The 17,889-nt window shown below is 45.3% G+C and overlaps 1 protein-coding gene across 1 annotated transcript; it reads right to left on the bottom strand.

Moving 5' to 3' along the window:
• Positions 1-6,772: 6,772 nt before the first annotated feature.
• On the bottom strand, positions 6,773-17,440 carry CLRN2 (clarin 2). Its single transcript, XM_016121247.2, has 3 exons — positions 17,033-17,440; positions 9,220-9,399; positions 6,773-7,050 (listed from the first exon to the last, which is right to left on the bottom strand). The coding sequence occupies exons 1-3, from the start codon at positions 17,283-17,285 to the stop codon at positions 6,785-6,787; spliced, it is 699 nt and encodes a 232-aa protein (XP_015976733.2). The 5' UTR covers positions 17,286-17,440; the 3' UTR covers positions 6,773-6,784.
• Positions 17,441-17,889: the final 449 nt, after the last annotated feature.

Here is a 17,889-nt window from a genome sequence, read left to right as displayed (position 1 = left end):
ATTCGAGGTCCCCTGTCCAACCAAGTCATGCTCCAGGACACAATGCATTTATAGCTAGTGGACTGCTTCCTCCTAGTGGTGCAAAGCGGTCAAACCACTTCCGTTCTTTAAACTATTCGACCTTAGAATCCAGCTTAGAGACATCAGGCGTTTATTTCTCACAGTTCTTGCGGTTGGAAGTCTGATGTCAAGGTGTCGGCAGGGTTGGTTCCTTCTGAGGCCTCCTTCCTTGGCTTGCAGACATCCTGTGGCCTCGCGTGGTCCTTCCTCTGTATGTGTCTGTGTCCGAACCTCTCTTTATAAAGCCATCAGGGATGTGGGATTAGAGCCTACCCTAATGACCTCGTCTTAAAATAATTACCTCTTTAAAGACCCATATTCACATACAGCAACATTCTGAGGTACTGGGGATCAGGACATTAACATAAAAAAGTGAGGGGAACACAGTTCAGCCCCTAATAACTGTTACATTTGTGAACTGGCCAAGGGCAGTCTCCCTTCTGCCCTCTGTGACATGTTCCTACTAGACCCTCTGCTCCAGTCTGCTGTTTGCCTGGATCTTTCTGATCTGCAGGTCTGATCATGCATGCTCCCTGCTTCTAATCCATCAGTCAAGCCCATGTTTCTTCACGGGACAAAGGCAGCCTTCTTGGACCTGGCCTTGCCCCTCTCACGGTCCTCAGTCCTCTCCACACTTCCTGTTCGGCACTTGACCTCCCCCCAACCCCCAACGGATGCTAAAATGCTTCCTGACCTGGCCAGCTGTTTCATGCCATTATGCCTTCACTTAAATTCTTGTCCTCAGAGACCTTTTTCTCCACCTCCTACTTCTTCCTTGTTCTCACAACAGAGAGTGGTGGGAGCCTTTCCTGATTCCTTCTGACCGGTCATAGCTCTGGCTCCCAGAGCGACCTCTGCACATGAGCGCATCTTTGGCTGTTATGAGGGACTGACTACGGGAAGAGGGGTATCATTCACTGCTGGCGCAGTTAACGAAATGATGCTCCAGGTCCAACCTTAGAAACTCCCTGCCCCAACAGGCTGCCTGGTGCACATCGGGGGATGTCAGTGGCCCTAGACCAGGTGGCCCGTGTGAGTCCCTGAGCAGGTGAGGCTCCATCACTGTTTCTCATAGACCAATTTCTTCCCATTTACTGCTGGCTATATATGTAGTTCTATATTTATATGCATTTTAGCTTAGACTCATACCTGGGGGCCTGGTACTGATGGATGGAGACATTCATTTATGTTTCTTTTTTTTTCCCTAGCCCTTTCCCCTTCCCCGTTCTGGCGGATTGCAGGCCCCACGTCTCATGAGAGGACTGTGGCAATGTCGAAACCGAAGGGCTGTCGTGGTGGCTTTGCAGTACACGGGGTGTTCTTGGTTGTGGGTCATGCCCGGTGCAGCTGATCTAGGCTTTAAAGAGAGAAGTGGCCCTGCTTTCCCATGTCAGCTAACTCCAGCCTCATCGGAGCAGCTTCTCTAGCCTATCTGACTTTTACAATTACATCCCGAAAACACTTCCACATTAGCAACTTTATTGGAAATGTTACCCTCGCTCCAGCATACGATTACTGTTAATGATCTTATTTATAAAACCCACGGCCACCTGCAGTGTGACTCTGTGTCAGGAACCAACGGTCCATCTCCCAGCCTCATGTTATAATTGAATGAAATGATTGTGTTTCTCATTCCAAACAATGTCCTATTCTTCTTCGTGTCCTCAAGACCAAGTCTGGACACAAATATCTACTGAAAATAGACATTTTCAATAGTAATTCTCCCAAAATATCTATTGAAAGTAAAGTTAAAATAATCCGGGCAGGGGCATCCAAATAAACATCTGGAACTATTTTCAGGGAGAAGCTTTTGTTAATTGAGATGGAGGTATGGATGAAACAAGATTAGCCATGAGTTGATCATCTCTGAAACTGGGTAATGAGACTGCATCGTAGTGATCTCTCTGCTTTTAAATATATTAAAATTTTTCCTTAATAAAAAGATTTCTAAAAAGCCCCACTTGTTTATACATAGGCATGAGAAAGAAGTGTTAGTATTCCAGTGAACCAAGCTGTCCGGGGAAAGCTTATTTTTTTTGCATTTTGTCACAATGGTTGAGGAACAAAGGCAGTGACTTCCACCCCTTCATCCACAGCAGACAAAGATGTCACTGCTGTGGCTGACCAACCCCTGAGATGATGTCACAGCTTCCCGAGAATAAAACGATTCTTCAGCAGCGGGAGGGGAGGGAACAGTTGGGTAGGGAGATGGCATGAGCAAGGGCTTATGGGAGCTGGTGCGATTGTCTCAAATGTCAGGCCTGGGAATTTCCACTGCAGGGAATGTCATGAGATTCGACTGGCATAGCCATTAAAAGTTATAAAGAGGAAAACTACCTAGAAATACAAAATAAGTTCGGTGTTTTTATGTGAAGAAAGGGGATAAGGAACACAACGATGGCATGGGGACGTTATGCTACAGATGGATGAACCTCAAAAACGTTAGGCTAAGTGAAAGAAACCAGTTACAAAAGACCACCCGTGTGATTCGATTTACACGTAATTCAATTTACGTGAGATGTCTGGAACAGGCAAATCCATAAGACAAACCAAATTAGTGGTTGGCAAGGGCTAGCCTGATAGTACTAATGGGTGCCTGGCTTCCTCGTGGGGTGATGAAAATGTTCTCAGATTGTGATATTTGCACAACTCCGTAAATACTCCAAAAATCATTATCGAGTCATACACCGAATAAATTTATGGTGTGCAACTTAATTCTCAATAAAGCTATTTAAAAGTGTTGCGGTTTTAGAATACCAGAATTATTTTTTTTTTTTTGGTCTTATTACATTATGATGTAGTCCATTACATTATCTCCATAAACAATTCAGAAATGATTGTCACTCAGTAAAAATCCAGCAAGGACATCACACAATAATAATAAATTTCTATTAAAAGAAAATCTCAGAGAACATGTTTCTGATAAGCTTCAATACTAAAGACTCTTGAAATTAAGTTCTGTTTTTCACTAAGTGCTCGACAATTAAGCACCCAAGGGGTGGAGAATGTTCAGTTCCCCAGTGAGTGACGCAGGGTCTCCTGATGCCATCTCCTCTCCTTTGATGCTTCGTCAAGGTCCTGTTGCTCACGCTAGCTGGTCCCTCAGGGTGGGTGGGCAGTGGTCCCTAATCCCAAATGGGAGTCAAAGGGATTTCTTCAAAGACATGAAAATGTTGACCTTAGTGCCTGGCATATAGCAGCTGCTGTATTTATGATATATCTAAATATATTACACGGCATTAGAAGTCATAACATTTTAGGGTGAAAAAGAAAATCAGAGATCATTTTATTCAGGTTGGTTATTTTACGGATGAGAAAACTGGGTTTCTAAATTTTTAACTGAAAGGCCGATCATTAGAATGACTTCTCGGGGCTTTTGTGTGGCTGAAGTGAGGTAGTGCCTGTGGGTGAGTCAGCACCAAGCCTGGCCCGCGGCAAATGCTCTGTAGGGATCAGGCCTTACTCTTGTCAAGCCGTGACTCTGATTTGCAGGCTAATTGGTGGCTTTTCAGTAGAAAAGAAAATGACGTCATGTGAGCACAACACCCAATTTATCTGGCAAGAATTTTACGTATGTCGCAGTTACACGAGTTTCCTATGAAACTCCACTCTGAGATTAACAACCAAAACTAAAAGGAGAAGAAGAAGGAGAAAGAGAAATCTTTTACATAAAGCGATTTCTCTAAAAGGACACGTGGTCCTTTCCGGGTGGCTTTGTCCCTCTCCAGCGCCGTATCCTCAGATTGTGGTTCACCTTGGAGATTCCCCGAGCCTTGCCTGGTCTCCTTCGGGCCTATGATTTCCAAAGACATACCTGGCATAATATCTACGTGGTTGAACTCCGTATAGGCGATGCAGGTGAGCACCTACTCCCGGCGAGAACTTTCTAAATCGTAATGCTAATCTACCAGCAACGATGACTCATACTATGTTATTTTCATTTGTTTTACATCTAAACATTATTTTCTTTTTAGGAATATTTTTGGAGCAGAAAATACTCGATTTGCATGAGGAGCACTGTTGTGGTGGGCAGAAAAATGTATCCCAAAGATGCCCTGGATTATCTGGATAGGCTTAATAGAATCACAGGTGTCCCTGTAGAACAGATGTCAGACTGAACACCTGAATGACTGCTGGAAGGAGCCATGAGCTACGGAATGCAAGAGGCCCCTCGGAGCCAGCAGAGGCAAGGAAGCAGATTCTCCCTTAGACCTTCCAGAAGGTATGCAGCCAACACCTTAATTTACTCCAGTAAGACCCATTGTAAACTTCTGACTCCTAAAATTCTTAAGATAATAAAGTTGCTTTATGGCTTGAAACTTGTAAGGTGTTACGGACACTTCTGAAGCTTTTTCTAAAACTTTGGATTCCGTCACCAGAAAAATGCACACTTGTACAAAATCCTGCACTTTGAAATATGCCCATCACGATCAAGGTTACCTTCTTGAAAAGGTAATTCTAATAATTGAAGCGAAACCAAATTCACTCTGTTCCTACATGCCTGAGGGCCATGGTGAAGGTGAAGGTTGCGGATGGGCTAATGTCTACAGCAGCTCCATCCAAGCTCTCTCGGTATGCGTCACCCCTAGCTGCTAGGAGAACGACATCTCTGAAGGGCAGAGGTTTTTGTCTGTTTGTTCATTGCTCTACTCCCAGGGCCTAGAGCAGTTTTAATTCTTGTTGAATGAATAGATGTACCAAGTTCTTCAGCTGTTGCCTGAGTCTTCTCTGTATTTATGGTATTGATTGTTTTTAACTGTCAGCAGGACTTTACGCTAAACTCAGTAGGAAACCGACATTCCCACTTGTTTTTGAGACCGCATTGCAGCATGTCACCGTCTTTTGGATCCATCTCCTGTTGAGTTACCTATCCCTTCTAGCCATGTGCCATATGCATATTTGATGAGTGACATCAGTCCACTAACTAGTACTGCAGCTGTATCTGGGATGGGGATAGAAGGCTGTAAGGGACAAATGAGCCCAGCAGAGAATCATAAGCAATTGGAACAGAAACGATACCATGGAAACTTCCCGAAGCTCAGCATTAAACAAAGGTAGAGCGAGTCCCAATCAGATGTCATTTAAGATGGGGCTAATGTAGGGGATTAGATAACTTTTACTTGGCATGAAGACAGGAGACAGTGGAAAGAATTCACCCCAGCTGGCATCATGGGAAAATGAATTAATAGGGTTGTGTATCTTTAAGAGAGAGGTTCTCCAGGAAGAGAAAAATCTACTGAGAGAGAGAGAGAGAGAGGAGAAAGAGAGAGAGAGAGGAGAAAAAGAGAGAGAGAGAGAGAGAGAGAGAGAGAGAGAGAGAGAGATTGGTTGATTTTAAGAAATTGACTTAAATAATCATGGAGCCTAGCAAATCCAAAATTTGCAGGATATGCTGGCAGTTAGGAGATCCGGGAAGATAGGTTAAGTCTAATGGCAGTTTGTTGGCAGAATTCCCTCTCCCTTGGGAATGAATAGTTTTTTTCTTAAGGGTTTCCACTGACTGGATGAGACCTACCCACCTTATGGGGAGCAATCCGCTTTATGCAAAGTCTACTAATTTCCCATCCAAAAAATACCTTCACAAAAACTCGAGAATAGTGTTTGATCAAATATCTGGGTACCGTGGCGTAGCCAAGCCTACACCTAAAATTAACCATCACAGTACCACCTACGAAAACCCAACGCAAAAGCCGCTGGGTTTATACAACCGGTGAAGTAGAGGAGCACATTCTCGTCCCCGCGGTTATTCCGAGCCCCCCTCTAATTTCAGCCTCGCGCCTCCCCTCGTCACTGACTCCTCCTGGGGCGCCCTTCCAACCCTGCTTCCTTCGCCGCTGGAAAAAATCTACTCGTCTTTCAAGGTTGGGATCAGATGTCACCTCTGTGACACTTTCTTTAATTCCACGTCCCATCCCGATGAATTAGTTCCTTCCTCAGCCCTTGATGTCTGTGAACCATTACAACATTGATCACACTGTCTTGCAATTGCGTGTGCCTCAAACAACAGATCAGCAACGTGGTCAACAAATAGAAGCTCTGGCCTCCAGACTTCCGCGACTTAATTCCTGACCTTAGCAAGTTGCCCAACATCTCTGTGCCTTGGTCTCTTCACCTATAAAATGGAAATGAAGTCGTCCTGACAATCTGTAGTCGTAGTGAGGACTCAATATATGTACAACTCTTAGCACAGTGTTCATTCTTAGTTGCTGTTTCTCTCCGATTCCTGTGTCCTGTGGAAAGATGCAGCGTTTCTGGAGGGCAAGGTATGCCCCCTAATATTGTGTGGATTAGACCAGGGGTCTGTAGACATTTATTGGATTGTTCAGTCCCTTATATTTATGGGGTGCTCTACAGTATCCAAAGGCTAGCAGCATAACTGCCCACTGAAACCTCATTGCGATCTTTGAGGTCATTCTTATCCCCATTTTACAGATGAGGAAACTGAGACATAGACGTTAAGTGAATTGTCCAATATCGCCCACAGCTGGCGAGTGCAGAGTCTCCACCTCCACCTTTAAGTCCAAGGTCAGTGAGAGGGAAGGGCAGAGATGCCAGGAATTCAGGAAACTTTTCCTTTCGGGCCCAGGCGCCACCTCTGCTCCTTTCCATTCTTTCTCATTACCAAACCCATGGACATTTCGGGGCTGAGAAGCCTGCGAGAAAGACGAGGTTTCCATTCACAATGCAGAACTGACTTAGCAAAAGTCACGAGAGGAGAAGCCTATCAGTACAAGATATCCTCGGCCGTGACCGTGGCCTCTTCTATTTTGGTCTTAATCTCTGGGAGGGGAATTTGACTAATGGCCACCACAATCAGGTTTGCCGCGTGGGCCGAGGCGCTGGCCACGCAGATCCAAAATGACTCTTCGTACTGTTCTTCCACCACGACAAAGCGAAAGAGCTTCTCCTGAAAGTTGGCGATCCGTCCTGTCAGGTCGTGAAATTTCACCGCGGCCGTGAAGCTGGAGATAGCCAACGCCACGACTCCACCTGGAACCCAGAAAGGTCACCCTCATTCGCGGCTCTTTTTTTTTTTTTTTTTTTTTGCAGTTGTGATGACTTGATGTGAGTGGCATTGCTGTGGCACAGACAACAAACTCACTTTGGGTTTAAAAAAAAAATTCTTGGCAGGATGCAAATTTTACTTTTGAGAGCTGCACATAACCAACGCAGCATGAGAGGCCAGAGGAGTGAGGGGGAAAAGGTTAAGCCCCGCGACAGACGGACCCGGAATCCTGAGCCCTCCATTTTTTTCCTGGCCCACTGCCATCCTTTCTAGGGTGTCTGCATTTGGATAAGTTTGATCTCTAAATATTTTCGGATTTGGATATAGACCCTGAGCGCGGCGTGAGAAGACAAGAGTACCTTACTGCGCAGCTTGGGGTTTCGACAGAGGGCAGACTCTTCTCTCCTTTTTTATTATCCTCTTTCCGTGCTGTAGATTAAGAGGAAATAAAAGAAGGAGGAAAAGAACGTAGAGAGGGGAAAACTGGAAGGGTTCTAAAGTTCGCCGGATTCCCTACCCGTCGCTTCAAATTCTCTCTCTCCTCTTTCTCTGTCTCTCTCTCCTCTTTCTTTCTCCTCTGTCCCTCTCTCTGAGTCTGGCTGTCTGTCTCTCTCCTTTTCTACTGCTTTGATTTTAATTAATATTTTGAAAAACGCATTTATCACGCTTTTTTTGTTTAGATGATTACATCTTCATTGGAAAAAAAATTTGGACACCAGATTACAAATTTGCTTTTATCCCAAAACCTGGGTATAAATGCTTTAAACATTTTAGTGTATTTCTTTACATTTCTTTCTTTCGAACAAAATTAGTATTATGGCGCTCTTACCATTTTACACTTGATTTTTTTCCCTTATGTGAACATTCTTCCTCGGTAAATATTCTGTTACAGCACCACTTTAAACTAGTGCATAGTGTTTTATCCTAGCGATATACCTAATTAATTTAATTAAGTTTAAGTGTGATCTTATTTTTGGATATCTAAATTGCTCCTAACTTTTGATATTATAAAGGGCTCCAGTGAACCTTTTCTTGTGTATATATTTGTGCTCTTTTCCTGTTATTTCCTTAGCATAAGTCCCCATTGGAATTATTGAATCGAAGGACATTTGTATTTTTATGCCTTTTGACACTAAAGTTTTACGAAATCGCCTTTTTAAAACACTAGTCTATAAACCTGAGAGTGCTGTCTGTCTGAGGAAGGAATTTGAGAGTGGTCAGTGTTTACTTAATAAGTAGGACCGAGCACTTTGTCCCTGCCAGCACTGTGAGGACCATGCAGAGATCCACCAGACACCTGCCGTCCAGATGTAGTTGGGCCTCGTGCATAAGTAATTCCACAAGCCTCCCACAGTCGGAAAATACAGGCAAATGCATAGTAATTGACTTACTGACATTACATTCTAATACATGATAAAACAACATTACCCGCTTTTATACTTTCTGGTCACTCTGTATAAGGTAAAGAGAGTGAGGGATTATTGCCATAATGATGCCTTGACCATTGGGCCCGGGTTTTTTGAAACAGACCTCATTTCTTAGGGTTTTGCTATTTTCATTAAAAATGATTTTTATAGTTCAAACTTAAGTGTGAATTATTTTTTATGTACCTAACACACACACACACACACACACACACACACACACACACACATTTTGTCTTGATGTTTGGCTTGGAAAATAGGTCTTGATAGTTATAAATGAGACCGTGGATTAATGAAAAGGCAAGGAGCTTAGACTCAACTGCCTCCCATAGCTGTGGCACCTCGAGTTTACCTCTTTATTTCTCCGAGCTTTAGGCTCTTTATCTGTAAATGTGGGTCTAATAATACCGCCTCGTGGGGAGGCTGTGAGGTTTAAACAAAATAGGCAGGTAAAACCCCCAGGTCCCTTCTCTTCACCTCCAGTTCTGTCTTCTCTCTCCCCTCACCTTGACCTCTGTATGCTGACAATTTGGTTTTTTTTTTTTTACTGTGACAGAGAGATTCCATAGCTTAGTAAAGAGGACCTCTGTGCCCATCGGAAAGGTTACGGACTCAGAGGAGTGAAGGCTGAGGTGGGCGTGTTAATTCCCTCACACCTTTCCTCCAGTTTCTTGGAACTCAGCCTCATGATGGCGAGGACATGGAGTTCTCTGCCCGGGGCTTCCTTACCTGCCAGGACGTTCCATAGGCAGATGCCCCCGGGGCCATTGACTGCCTTGTACGGAACCTGGATCATGTTGAGAATGGCGAAGCCCATGCTGACCAGCGCCAGGGCCAAGGCCAAGAAGAGGAGCAGCAGAATCGTCACGTGGAGGCCCGTGTTGAGCTCCTTCACCAGGTGCGGGAAGACTGGGGAGAGAAGACACAGGCAATATTTCAAAGTCCAAGCTCGGCTCAAGTTCATATAGCCCACAAAGGCTTTACCACTAAGGCTTTAATAGAGGGAGAGAGGGCCAGGCAGCAAGCACTGGGTTTTTAAGGAGCAGGAGCCTTCTCAAGATCAAGTCATGGCCCCTGGATTTGCTGCTTGTCAGGTGACCAACAATCCTCTCTTCTTTGGGGTGAATGCAAAGTCAAACTGTGCCCCAGCTGGCGATTTAAGTCACACTGACCTCGAAGTGCTGGGATCTGGTACAAGTTGATGCACTCAAACCCCAGGCAGCGTCTCTGTAGCAAAGGAGGCTGCAAACAGAGTCAGGGAAAGAGGGCTGATCACGAAGTTTGAATCCGGGTCAGAGTTGCCTTGATGAAATCAGAGGGGTAGGAGTGGCCTCGGGCCTATCCGTGAAGAGGGTAGCAGGGCGCGACTGAGCAAAGCCTGGATCTGGCTTCCAAAGACCTGGGTTCAAATCCCAGCTTTGCTCATTTGTCACGGCTGGAACATATCGCCCTCTGAACCCTGCCCTACACACCCACCTCACGAGGGTGTGGAGCAGATCAGGTGAAGGGCAGAGGCATTGTTACAGATCCCACTCGCTGAGCACTGAGGGGCAGCGAGGGGCATCCCCCGGGCCCCTCCGTGTGACTCGGCAAGGTTGACGTCATTGCCGCATGCATGATGGACCCTTGGTTTTAGTGTTGCACAGCGCTCCTTTAGAATATCCCGTGACCCCAGTCACGTGGCAGGAGGACTTAGCTTTCATTTATGTTTGCTTTCTCTACTTTGCCGCCGCATCCTAGCTGTGAAGGTTAAATGATAGACGACTTCAAATATCACCTGGGAAAGACTCAGTTCTCTAAAAGGGTGGCTGCGGCCGCTGCCCTTGAGGCATGTGACTTCTCGGAGCCTCCGTTTCCTCATCAGATCAATGGGGATAATCATACCTGCAGAGCGTGTGAGCTCAGGGCAGTCGACATCCACTTAGCACAGTCACGGGCCGAACACATTTCACCTGTTATCTCCTTCAATCCTTGTGACAAGGGTATGAGGTAGATCTTATTAACTTAACGTCTCCTCATTAAGAAGACTGTAAGTCCCTTATCTTTGAGAGAGGTGACCCTGAACTCTATATAGGACTTTATAGTACTATATAGTATATGGTATATAGAGTTTAGCTCACTATTTTCAGTAGTTCTAAACGAAGACTTAAAAATGATGAAAGCCAGAGAACTCCTGGGCACACTTGTTCTTCTGTGACCGTTCCAAGGTTTCTACCGAGCACCTCCTGGTCACGTTGGGGTCCATCTCGTGAGCTTCAAATCCCCTGCTTCGTCACTGGTACCACTGACTAGCTCCTCCTCGACGCCCCCTCAGGAGCCAGGACGCAAAGCTTTCCTGGTTCCACTCACCCCACATTCTTGCCCTTTTCCCCTCCGGGGCTTTTGCTGGCTCACTGCCCCCCTTTATTTCTGGAAGGTTGCTGTCTCTTGAGCCCGAGAACTAGAGTTTCTTTCCGGTCCTTCTCCCTTTAAAGTATCCTTTCCACTCAGAAGTTTCCAGACAGTCTGCGTTTACATCCTTAGTTCTGGCTTAGCTTTCTTTCCAGTTCAGTCTTTCCATTTATAGGTTATCATATCAGCACTGGGAACTTTACCCTGGGAGACAAGCTTCTTTCCAAGGGATTTTTTCTGTGTACAGCATCTCTCTTCCCTTTCTCTCCCTTCCACCTCAGGGTCCCTTAGATGTTTTTGTTTTTTCTTTTCAAATATCTCAGCTCCTTTTTATTCCGAACATGAGAGCTCATGCCTGATTACCTAAAGTTTCATTATCCCTTTCCTTGCAATGTAACCCTGAGAAACACACGGCCAGCATAATAATCTTCATCAAGACTTAAAATAGACAATAATCACCTATGTGATTGGAAAAGATCCAAAGGTTTGCTAATATGCTGTGCTGATCAAGGTGTAGGGAGGGAGAGGCTGTCAAACCTTGTAGGAATTATTAATTCACACACCCTCCGTAGAGGGCAACTTGACAATGTCTATCTGTCAAAGCAATTTCACTTCTAGGAAAAACACTCCCATGTGTGCTCAAAGCTGTACATGTCGGATATTTGTTATGGTAGCAAAAAGTTCGGGGAAAAACCAAAATGTGAATCAATAGAAGAATGATTTAATAAATGAAGGTACAACCACACAATGACAGCTTTTAGAAAATATTCATATAATGAAACGAACCCACCTCTGGATTTGACTTAATAAAAAATCGAGAAGTAACCGCATTAGGATGCTGGGGAGCGGAAATTGGGGGCATAAGGAGCGATGTGGAGAGAGGTGTCGAAAGAGTGGCCAATCCTCCGCTTCTGTAGCAGGAAGTGCACTGACTATGTTAAAAAAAAAAAAATCTTTATTGGCAAAGGCCGAATCTCATTCAGCCCCAGATTCACAGGCCATACCCTGACACTTCAGATCTCCCAGTTAATTGAGATCTTAATATTTTTAAAATGTCATTATTTAGAATTGCAAATCTTGCCTTGGGAGTTTCAATGTATCAGTACCTTCTGGTAATAATTTTTTGAGGGGCGAGTCCACGTTTGCCTTCTGTCACACAGTGCGGGCCCAGGGAAGCTGTTGCTTGCTTGCCTTTCACACTGGTACCTCGTTTCCAAAAGTTTTAGAAGTCTCTGACTTAAGGATTAAACATAAGTTTCCAACTTGGAGTCCGTGGCCATAAACGCATATGACTTGTGACAATAAATACAATGAGTCGCACGTATTAAGTGCAGACTATGGGCTAGGTGCTCATACACACTCTTTCTGTTACTGCGGGCGGAAACCCTTTCTCACTCTTACGAGTGAGGAAACGGGAAGGTGAATAGGTTAGCCAACATCACACAGTAAGGATGCGCTGGCTTCGCTAGTTTGCTACACGGCCTATAGACCTATTCAAGGCCCCCAAAGTCAGGTAACTTGGAAAAGCAAAGGTTTAACATTTTAATCCTAGGATAGCTGGAAATCTAGAGGTGTTATTTTAAATTTAAATAACGACCCTTATTTTGCACAAATTAGAGCTACCGTACACGAATGCCAGAAGTGATCGTTCCATCAGCATCTAAAATTAGATATCTAATTATCAGATAATTTGTTTGCTCCCGATCCCAGATAAATCCGGCATTCCCTTTTGTCTCAGAAAGGTAAGTAAGAAAAGCATGAGCCTGGCAGTCAGACCCGGGCCCTGGCTGGTGACAGAAAGCTTGTGGGGTGGGAGGGGGGAAGGAACCAGAGAACTAAAAACTGCCAGGCACTTACCATGCATCAGGCATTAGCTAGATCAGGTGCTTTTACAGGAATTATTTCATTTTTTTGATTTCTCTGATCCCCAATTTCTTCCTCAGTAAAATGGGCACAGTAAAGTTTTCCCTCTAGGGTGGTAAATGTTAAAGGAGAGGAACTGTGGGCGGAGGGCCTGAGACACCAAAGAGGCACGTGTCTGGTACTCAGTCCCTGAGCTGCTTTCCCAGATGGCAAGCTTCTGGAGAGCGGGCAATCATCTGTTTCGCTCGTTCTGGTTTTCCTAAGGATGCCAGGCCCATAAACATTCAACGACACAGTTGAAAGTGTGGACAGTGCTAAATTAATGTTCTTCTCTTTCTTTCCCCAGCCACCCAAATCACTAGGTTGATTCGGTTTTATTTCAGAAGATCTGGGTATGAAAAAGGATCTTAATTGGTTGTCATGTACAGTTGACCCTTGTAAACAGACAACACAAACTTATAGTGTTAATCAATAGAGTACCGTAAATGTATTTTCTTTTTCTTGTGATTTCCTTAATCACGTTTTCTCTTCTCTAGCTTACTTTATTATACGACTGCAGTGTGTAATGCATATACGAAATCTGTGTTAATCAACTGTTTATGTTATTGGTAAGGTTACCAGTCAACAGTAGGCTTTAGAAACTAAGTTTTTGAGGAGTCAAAAGTCATATGCAAATTTTTGACTTAGTGGAGAGGTGGCGCCTCTAACCTGTGTTGTTCAAGGATCAACTGCGCGGATCTTTGGTTTTCTCTGTGATTGGTCTGGAGATTGACTTTCTGGGGTGATTCTATGGGAGACCTGCACGTAGGTGAGAATAGAGGCAGTTTGTCAATGGGCCCCAGTCAGACCTCCCTGACTCCCCAGTGTTCAAAGCATTTTCACATCCGCCTCCTCAGATCTGCACGGGGCCCTGGGAGCTGGGATTTTTTCCCTCCAGATCAACAGTAAGTGGCAGAAGCAGGTGAATCCTGATTCCAACTTGGCGGTAAAAGAGCTGAGACACATCCCGTAGCTGTCTCTCACGGTTAAGTTGGACAGGCACTAGGAGCTGTCCATCTAAATGTCAGGACACTCGCTCTGGCTCTAGAGGACATTATCACAGATACGGTGTCCCCGAACTGCAGTATTGCACAACCAGCCAAACACAGGAGGAAACAGGCCCAGCTCCTGGAGGTGTCAAAAAGAATCCCATCCAAAGCACCCGGAATGGATGTTTGCATACGTGCCTCTGAGACACCCCCAGGGCAGCCAGAAATAAAACTTTCTTGGGTCCTGTCTTCTCAGGAATGATGTTACAGCATCCTTGATGAGTCCCACATAGTTCCAATGCTTCAGAGAGCAGACCACGTTGGGCGACCCCAGGGGCTGTCCCCCACGGCATGCCTCTGAGAGGAAGGAGGGAAGGGGACAGCGATGGGGGTTTCCAGTGGGTGCTCCCAAAATGCTGGTCTCCCTATGGCTTCCGCTAGAGGCTGTTTCCATTTCTGTGAGCTGCGAGCTGGGGCTGCAGCGGTTTAGTCGGCATCACAGTGGAAGGGCCAGTCCTGTCATACCACCCTCGGCCTCCTCCTACTGCAAAGATAGTCCCCACTTCCGCCGCTCCTCCAGCGACAGGGCTTGTGCTTGGTGACTTCCTCCATTATCCTGGGCCCACCATCTGCCACCTCACGCGCTCTGTCGTGGGCTGAATTCTGTACCGATATGTTGAGGTCCTAACCCCAGTGCCTCACACTTTATTTAGATGTAGGGTCTTTTAACAGAGGCAATCAAGTTAAAACGAGGTCATTAGGGTGCGCCCTAATCCAGCGTGACGGGCGTCCTTACGTAAAAAGGGAAATTCGGACGCAGAGACAGACACGTACAGAAGACCACGTGAAGAGACACAGAGAGAATGCCATGTGAAGGCTGGAGTTACGCTGCCACAAAACAAGGAGAGTCTGGGGGTACCAGCGGCAGGAAGAGGCAAGGAGGGCTCCCCGCTCAGCCCCACACTGGAGGTTTCAGAGGGCAGCCGGCCACTCCGACAACTTGGTTTCGGATTTCTAACCTCCAGAACTGGGAGGGAGTAGGTTTCTGTTGTTTAAGTCCTGAGGAGTTAATACAGCCTCCTGACTGGGTGACCGCTCGCCGTTACGCCATTGAGTCCACATTTGTCTACCTCCTCCTCATCGCCTTTAAGAGCTACTAGGTGACGGACACTCTGCCTTGGGAAAGCTGCCAGTCACAGATTCCAGGTGGGAATTTTGGAGTCGGGCTGACCTGGGCTGGGACTTGGCTGTGGCGCTCATGACTCTGTGACCTTGAGCAAGTTGCTTAATCTCTCTGAGCCTCAGTCTTCTCATATCTGGGTTGCTGAGGATTAGTATGGCATAGGTCACGTTTGAGTTTAAAAGAACTTTATCGCTATCCATCCAGTCAGCATTTGGGAGCACCTACTATGTGCCAGACACTGTTGTAGGGGGTTGGGACCATCATTGAACAAAACAAGATCTCTGACCTCATGCTTCTATATACTAAGGGGGGGGAGACAGATAATAAATAATGCACGTAACATAAATAAATTGTCAAGTTTGTAAAAAGGCGGTTATCATGGTAACATGCTATGTTATGCTATATAATTACCATGGGCTGTTTTTATTACATTCCCTAAACATTATCTTTTTTTTTTTTTTATTAAAGTCTTTGGAATATTGCTGCTATTGAATCTGTCATTCCCTTGTTAAAGCTTTAGAATTTCCTTCATGAGTTTCATTAAGTGTGGTTTGAAACAATCTCAAACTTTACAAAGATCTCAAGAATGGTATAAAGAAATTTTCTTTTCCTCCTGAACCATTTGAGAGTTAATTTTCTCTTCATCCCTGAGTACTTTAGGGTCTATTTTCTCAAAAAGGACATTGCCTTAGATAACCACAGCACAACCATCAAATCATCAAGTTAACAGTGGAAAATGACTGCTGAATCCTTACGCCTATTGCCCTGGTAACATCCTTCATAGCAAACAGCCCCAGTTCAGAACCGAGTTCTGTACATATTTTTCATGGTCTCCTTTTAACATGTCCTTTATTGTGATTTCTTTGTTTCTATGTGTCTTTTCAGCTTTTGATGTTGTGTTTTTAATAGAGCTTTTCCCCTCAATATTCCTAATTTCCCCATTCCAAGTTAATTGCTGGGTAAATATAACTATTCCAAGAGACCTTTTTTCTTGAATATATGAAACAAATGTGAATTTCCTTCATATATATAAAACGATGCCAATTTGTATTAGCCATATTTGTCAATGGTCCGGCTTCCTGTCTTCATAAATTTAATAAGATACCCTGGCCAGGTTCCTAAAAACTACAATTCTGAAATATAGAAATCAAATAATGAATAAAATTCCTTATCCCCCTCATCATAATTAATCTATATATTAGTATGATATTGATGAATTATGATTTTGCAGGATACTGTTCTCACCAGCGAACTGTTTAATTCTAAAGGCGTACAGAATACTGCCGTCCCTGTTTTGGAAAGACCCTGCATAAGCCAGGCTTGGAGCCGTGCTGTGTTTACATCCGAAGCAGCCCTGAGGCGACACTGGAAGCCGACCAACATCCGTGCGGCTCACGTTCACCGCGGGCAGCCCAGCGCCTCGCCCCAGATCGCCCTGCCAGCAGCCATGCGGTCGGGCTTTGAACCTGGGCAGTCTGACTGCCGAGGCCTTTTGCCTTTTCTCAGACTATGAAGCTTTTATGTAAACAGACGTGGAAGCAGTTGCCAGGCTCCCTGAAGCTTCATTCGTGCAGGCAGTCTACACCTGGGAGCTGGGCTGGCTCAGAACACCCGAGCCACGGGGCATGGGTCTGAAGTCTGGCTCTGCTGTTTCCTGGCTGGGTGACCTCAGGCAAGTTATGCAACCTCTGCAAGCCTCGGCGTAGTCCTCTGCAAAATGGGATCATTATTAATTTTTTCTCTGTAAATTTGTTCTAAGGCTTAAGAGACAAGCCACGTGAAACACTGAGCAGAATGTCTGACACATGTAAGCCCTCAGTATTTCAATAGTCATTATTAACAGAGGTAAACTATTAAGTAAAAACGCACAGATCTCTATAGCTAATGTTTCTATGAGCCTCTACAGAAAAAAAAAATAAGGTGTCTTTTTGGTTCTGAATGAGAACCCTTGGATTGCTGTCGACTTTGTCATTAGAGAGAGGCAGCAGTCGCATTCCACGTTCAGACATAACCGCCCTTCCAAATTAGAAAAGAAGCAGGTGTTCTAAAGCAGCTTTCGTGCCCCGAATATACTCACTTGTGAACTGGGACTGACGGCCCCCTAGCCCACACTGCCGCACCTTACATCCTCGGAAGAGCCCGTAGTAAATGTCCCCGATGAATTTGACCAGCTCTGGGTCGGTGGCGTTGACCAGGTCCACTCCAGTCTGGCAAAGGATTTTCCCACTCAGCCAGTGAGGCACTGCCAGGGCAGCAATGATCAGGATGAAGGAGGCGAGGCTGAGCAGAGATGCCAGCCCGTACCACGCCTTTTTGAACCATCCAGGCATTCTAGTGGGCGCAGGTCATCCCCCAGGGGTCCGAGCTGCGGTGGGGGCCGTTGACATCTTCTGGACACTCGGTAATCCCCTGCTCCAAGGCCGGCTCTTCCGAACACACCATTTCAAGGTCCCAAGTTCACCCTGAGGTCCTTTCACAGTGCCTGTCTCCACAGCCTGTGTTTACTACAACCGCATCCGGAAGTCTCTACAGTCTTCACCTGACAGCGCAGAGGAGCGTGTTACTGAAGGACGTAACCCTATATCTCCCACTAGACTAATGTTTCAGCCGAGGGCTTAATTGTTCCTCGTTTCAAGTATTTAAATAACCCTGGTGTGGCCCTCTTAAGGACGAAGAAGTTAGCAGGCAAAATCTGGTAGATGTTGACTGTGAAGAGATGCTAGCCATTCTCAAAAATGCATACGGTGGGAGGAGAAAAAAATGGAATGATTAGCGTTTGAATATTGCCAATAAGACATGGTTTCAAATGTCGCTCTCTTTGATGCATACCCGGGCATTTCTCAAAAATGTCACTGCTGTCAGAATCCCCAGAACTGTTATTAATACCACGAGGTGACCTCTGTGCTCAAAGCTTTCAATTGAAATGTGTAAACA

This window comes from Rousettus aegyptiacus, unplaced genomic scaffold (assembly GCF_014176215.1).
Source record: "Rousettus aegyptiacus isolate mRouAeg1 unplaced genomic scaffold, mRouAeg1.p scaffold_m13_p_10, whole genome shotgun sequence".
NCBI classification, from domain to species: domain Eukaryota; kingdom Metazoa; phylum Chordata; class Mammalia; order Chiroptera; family Pteropodidae; genus Rousettus; species Rousettus aegyptiacus.
Note: the sequence above shows the minus strand (reverse complement) of the source record. Positions and strands in the feature narration are given on the sequence as shown.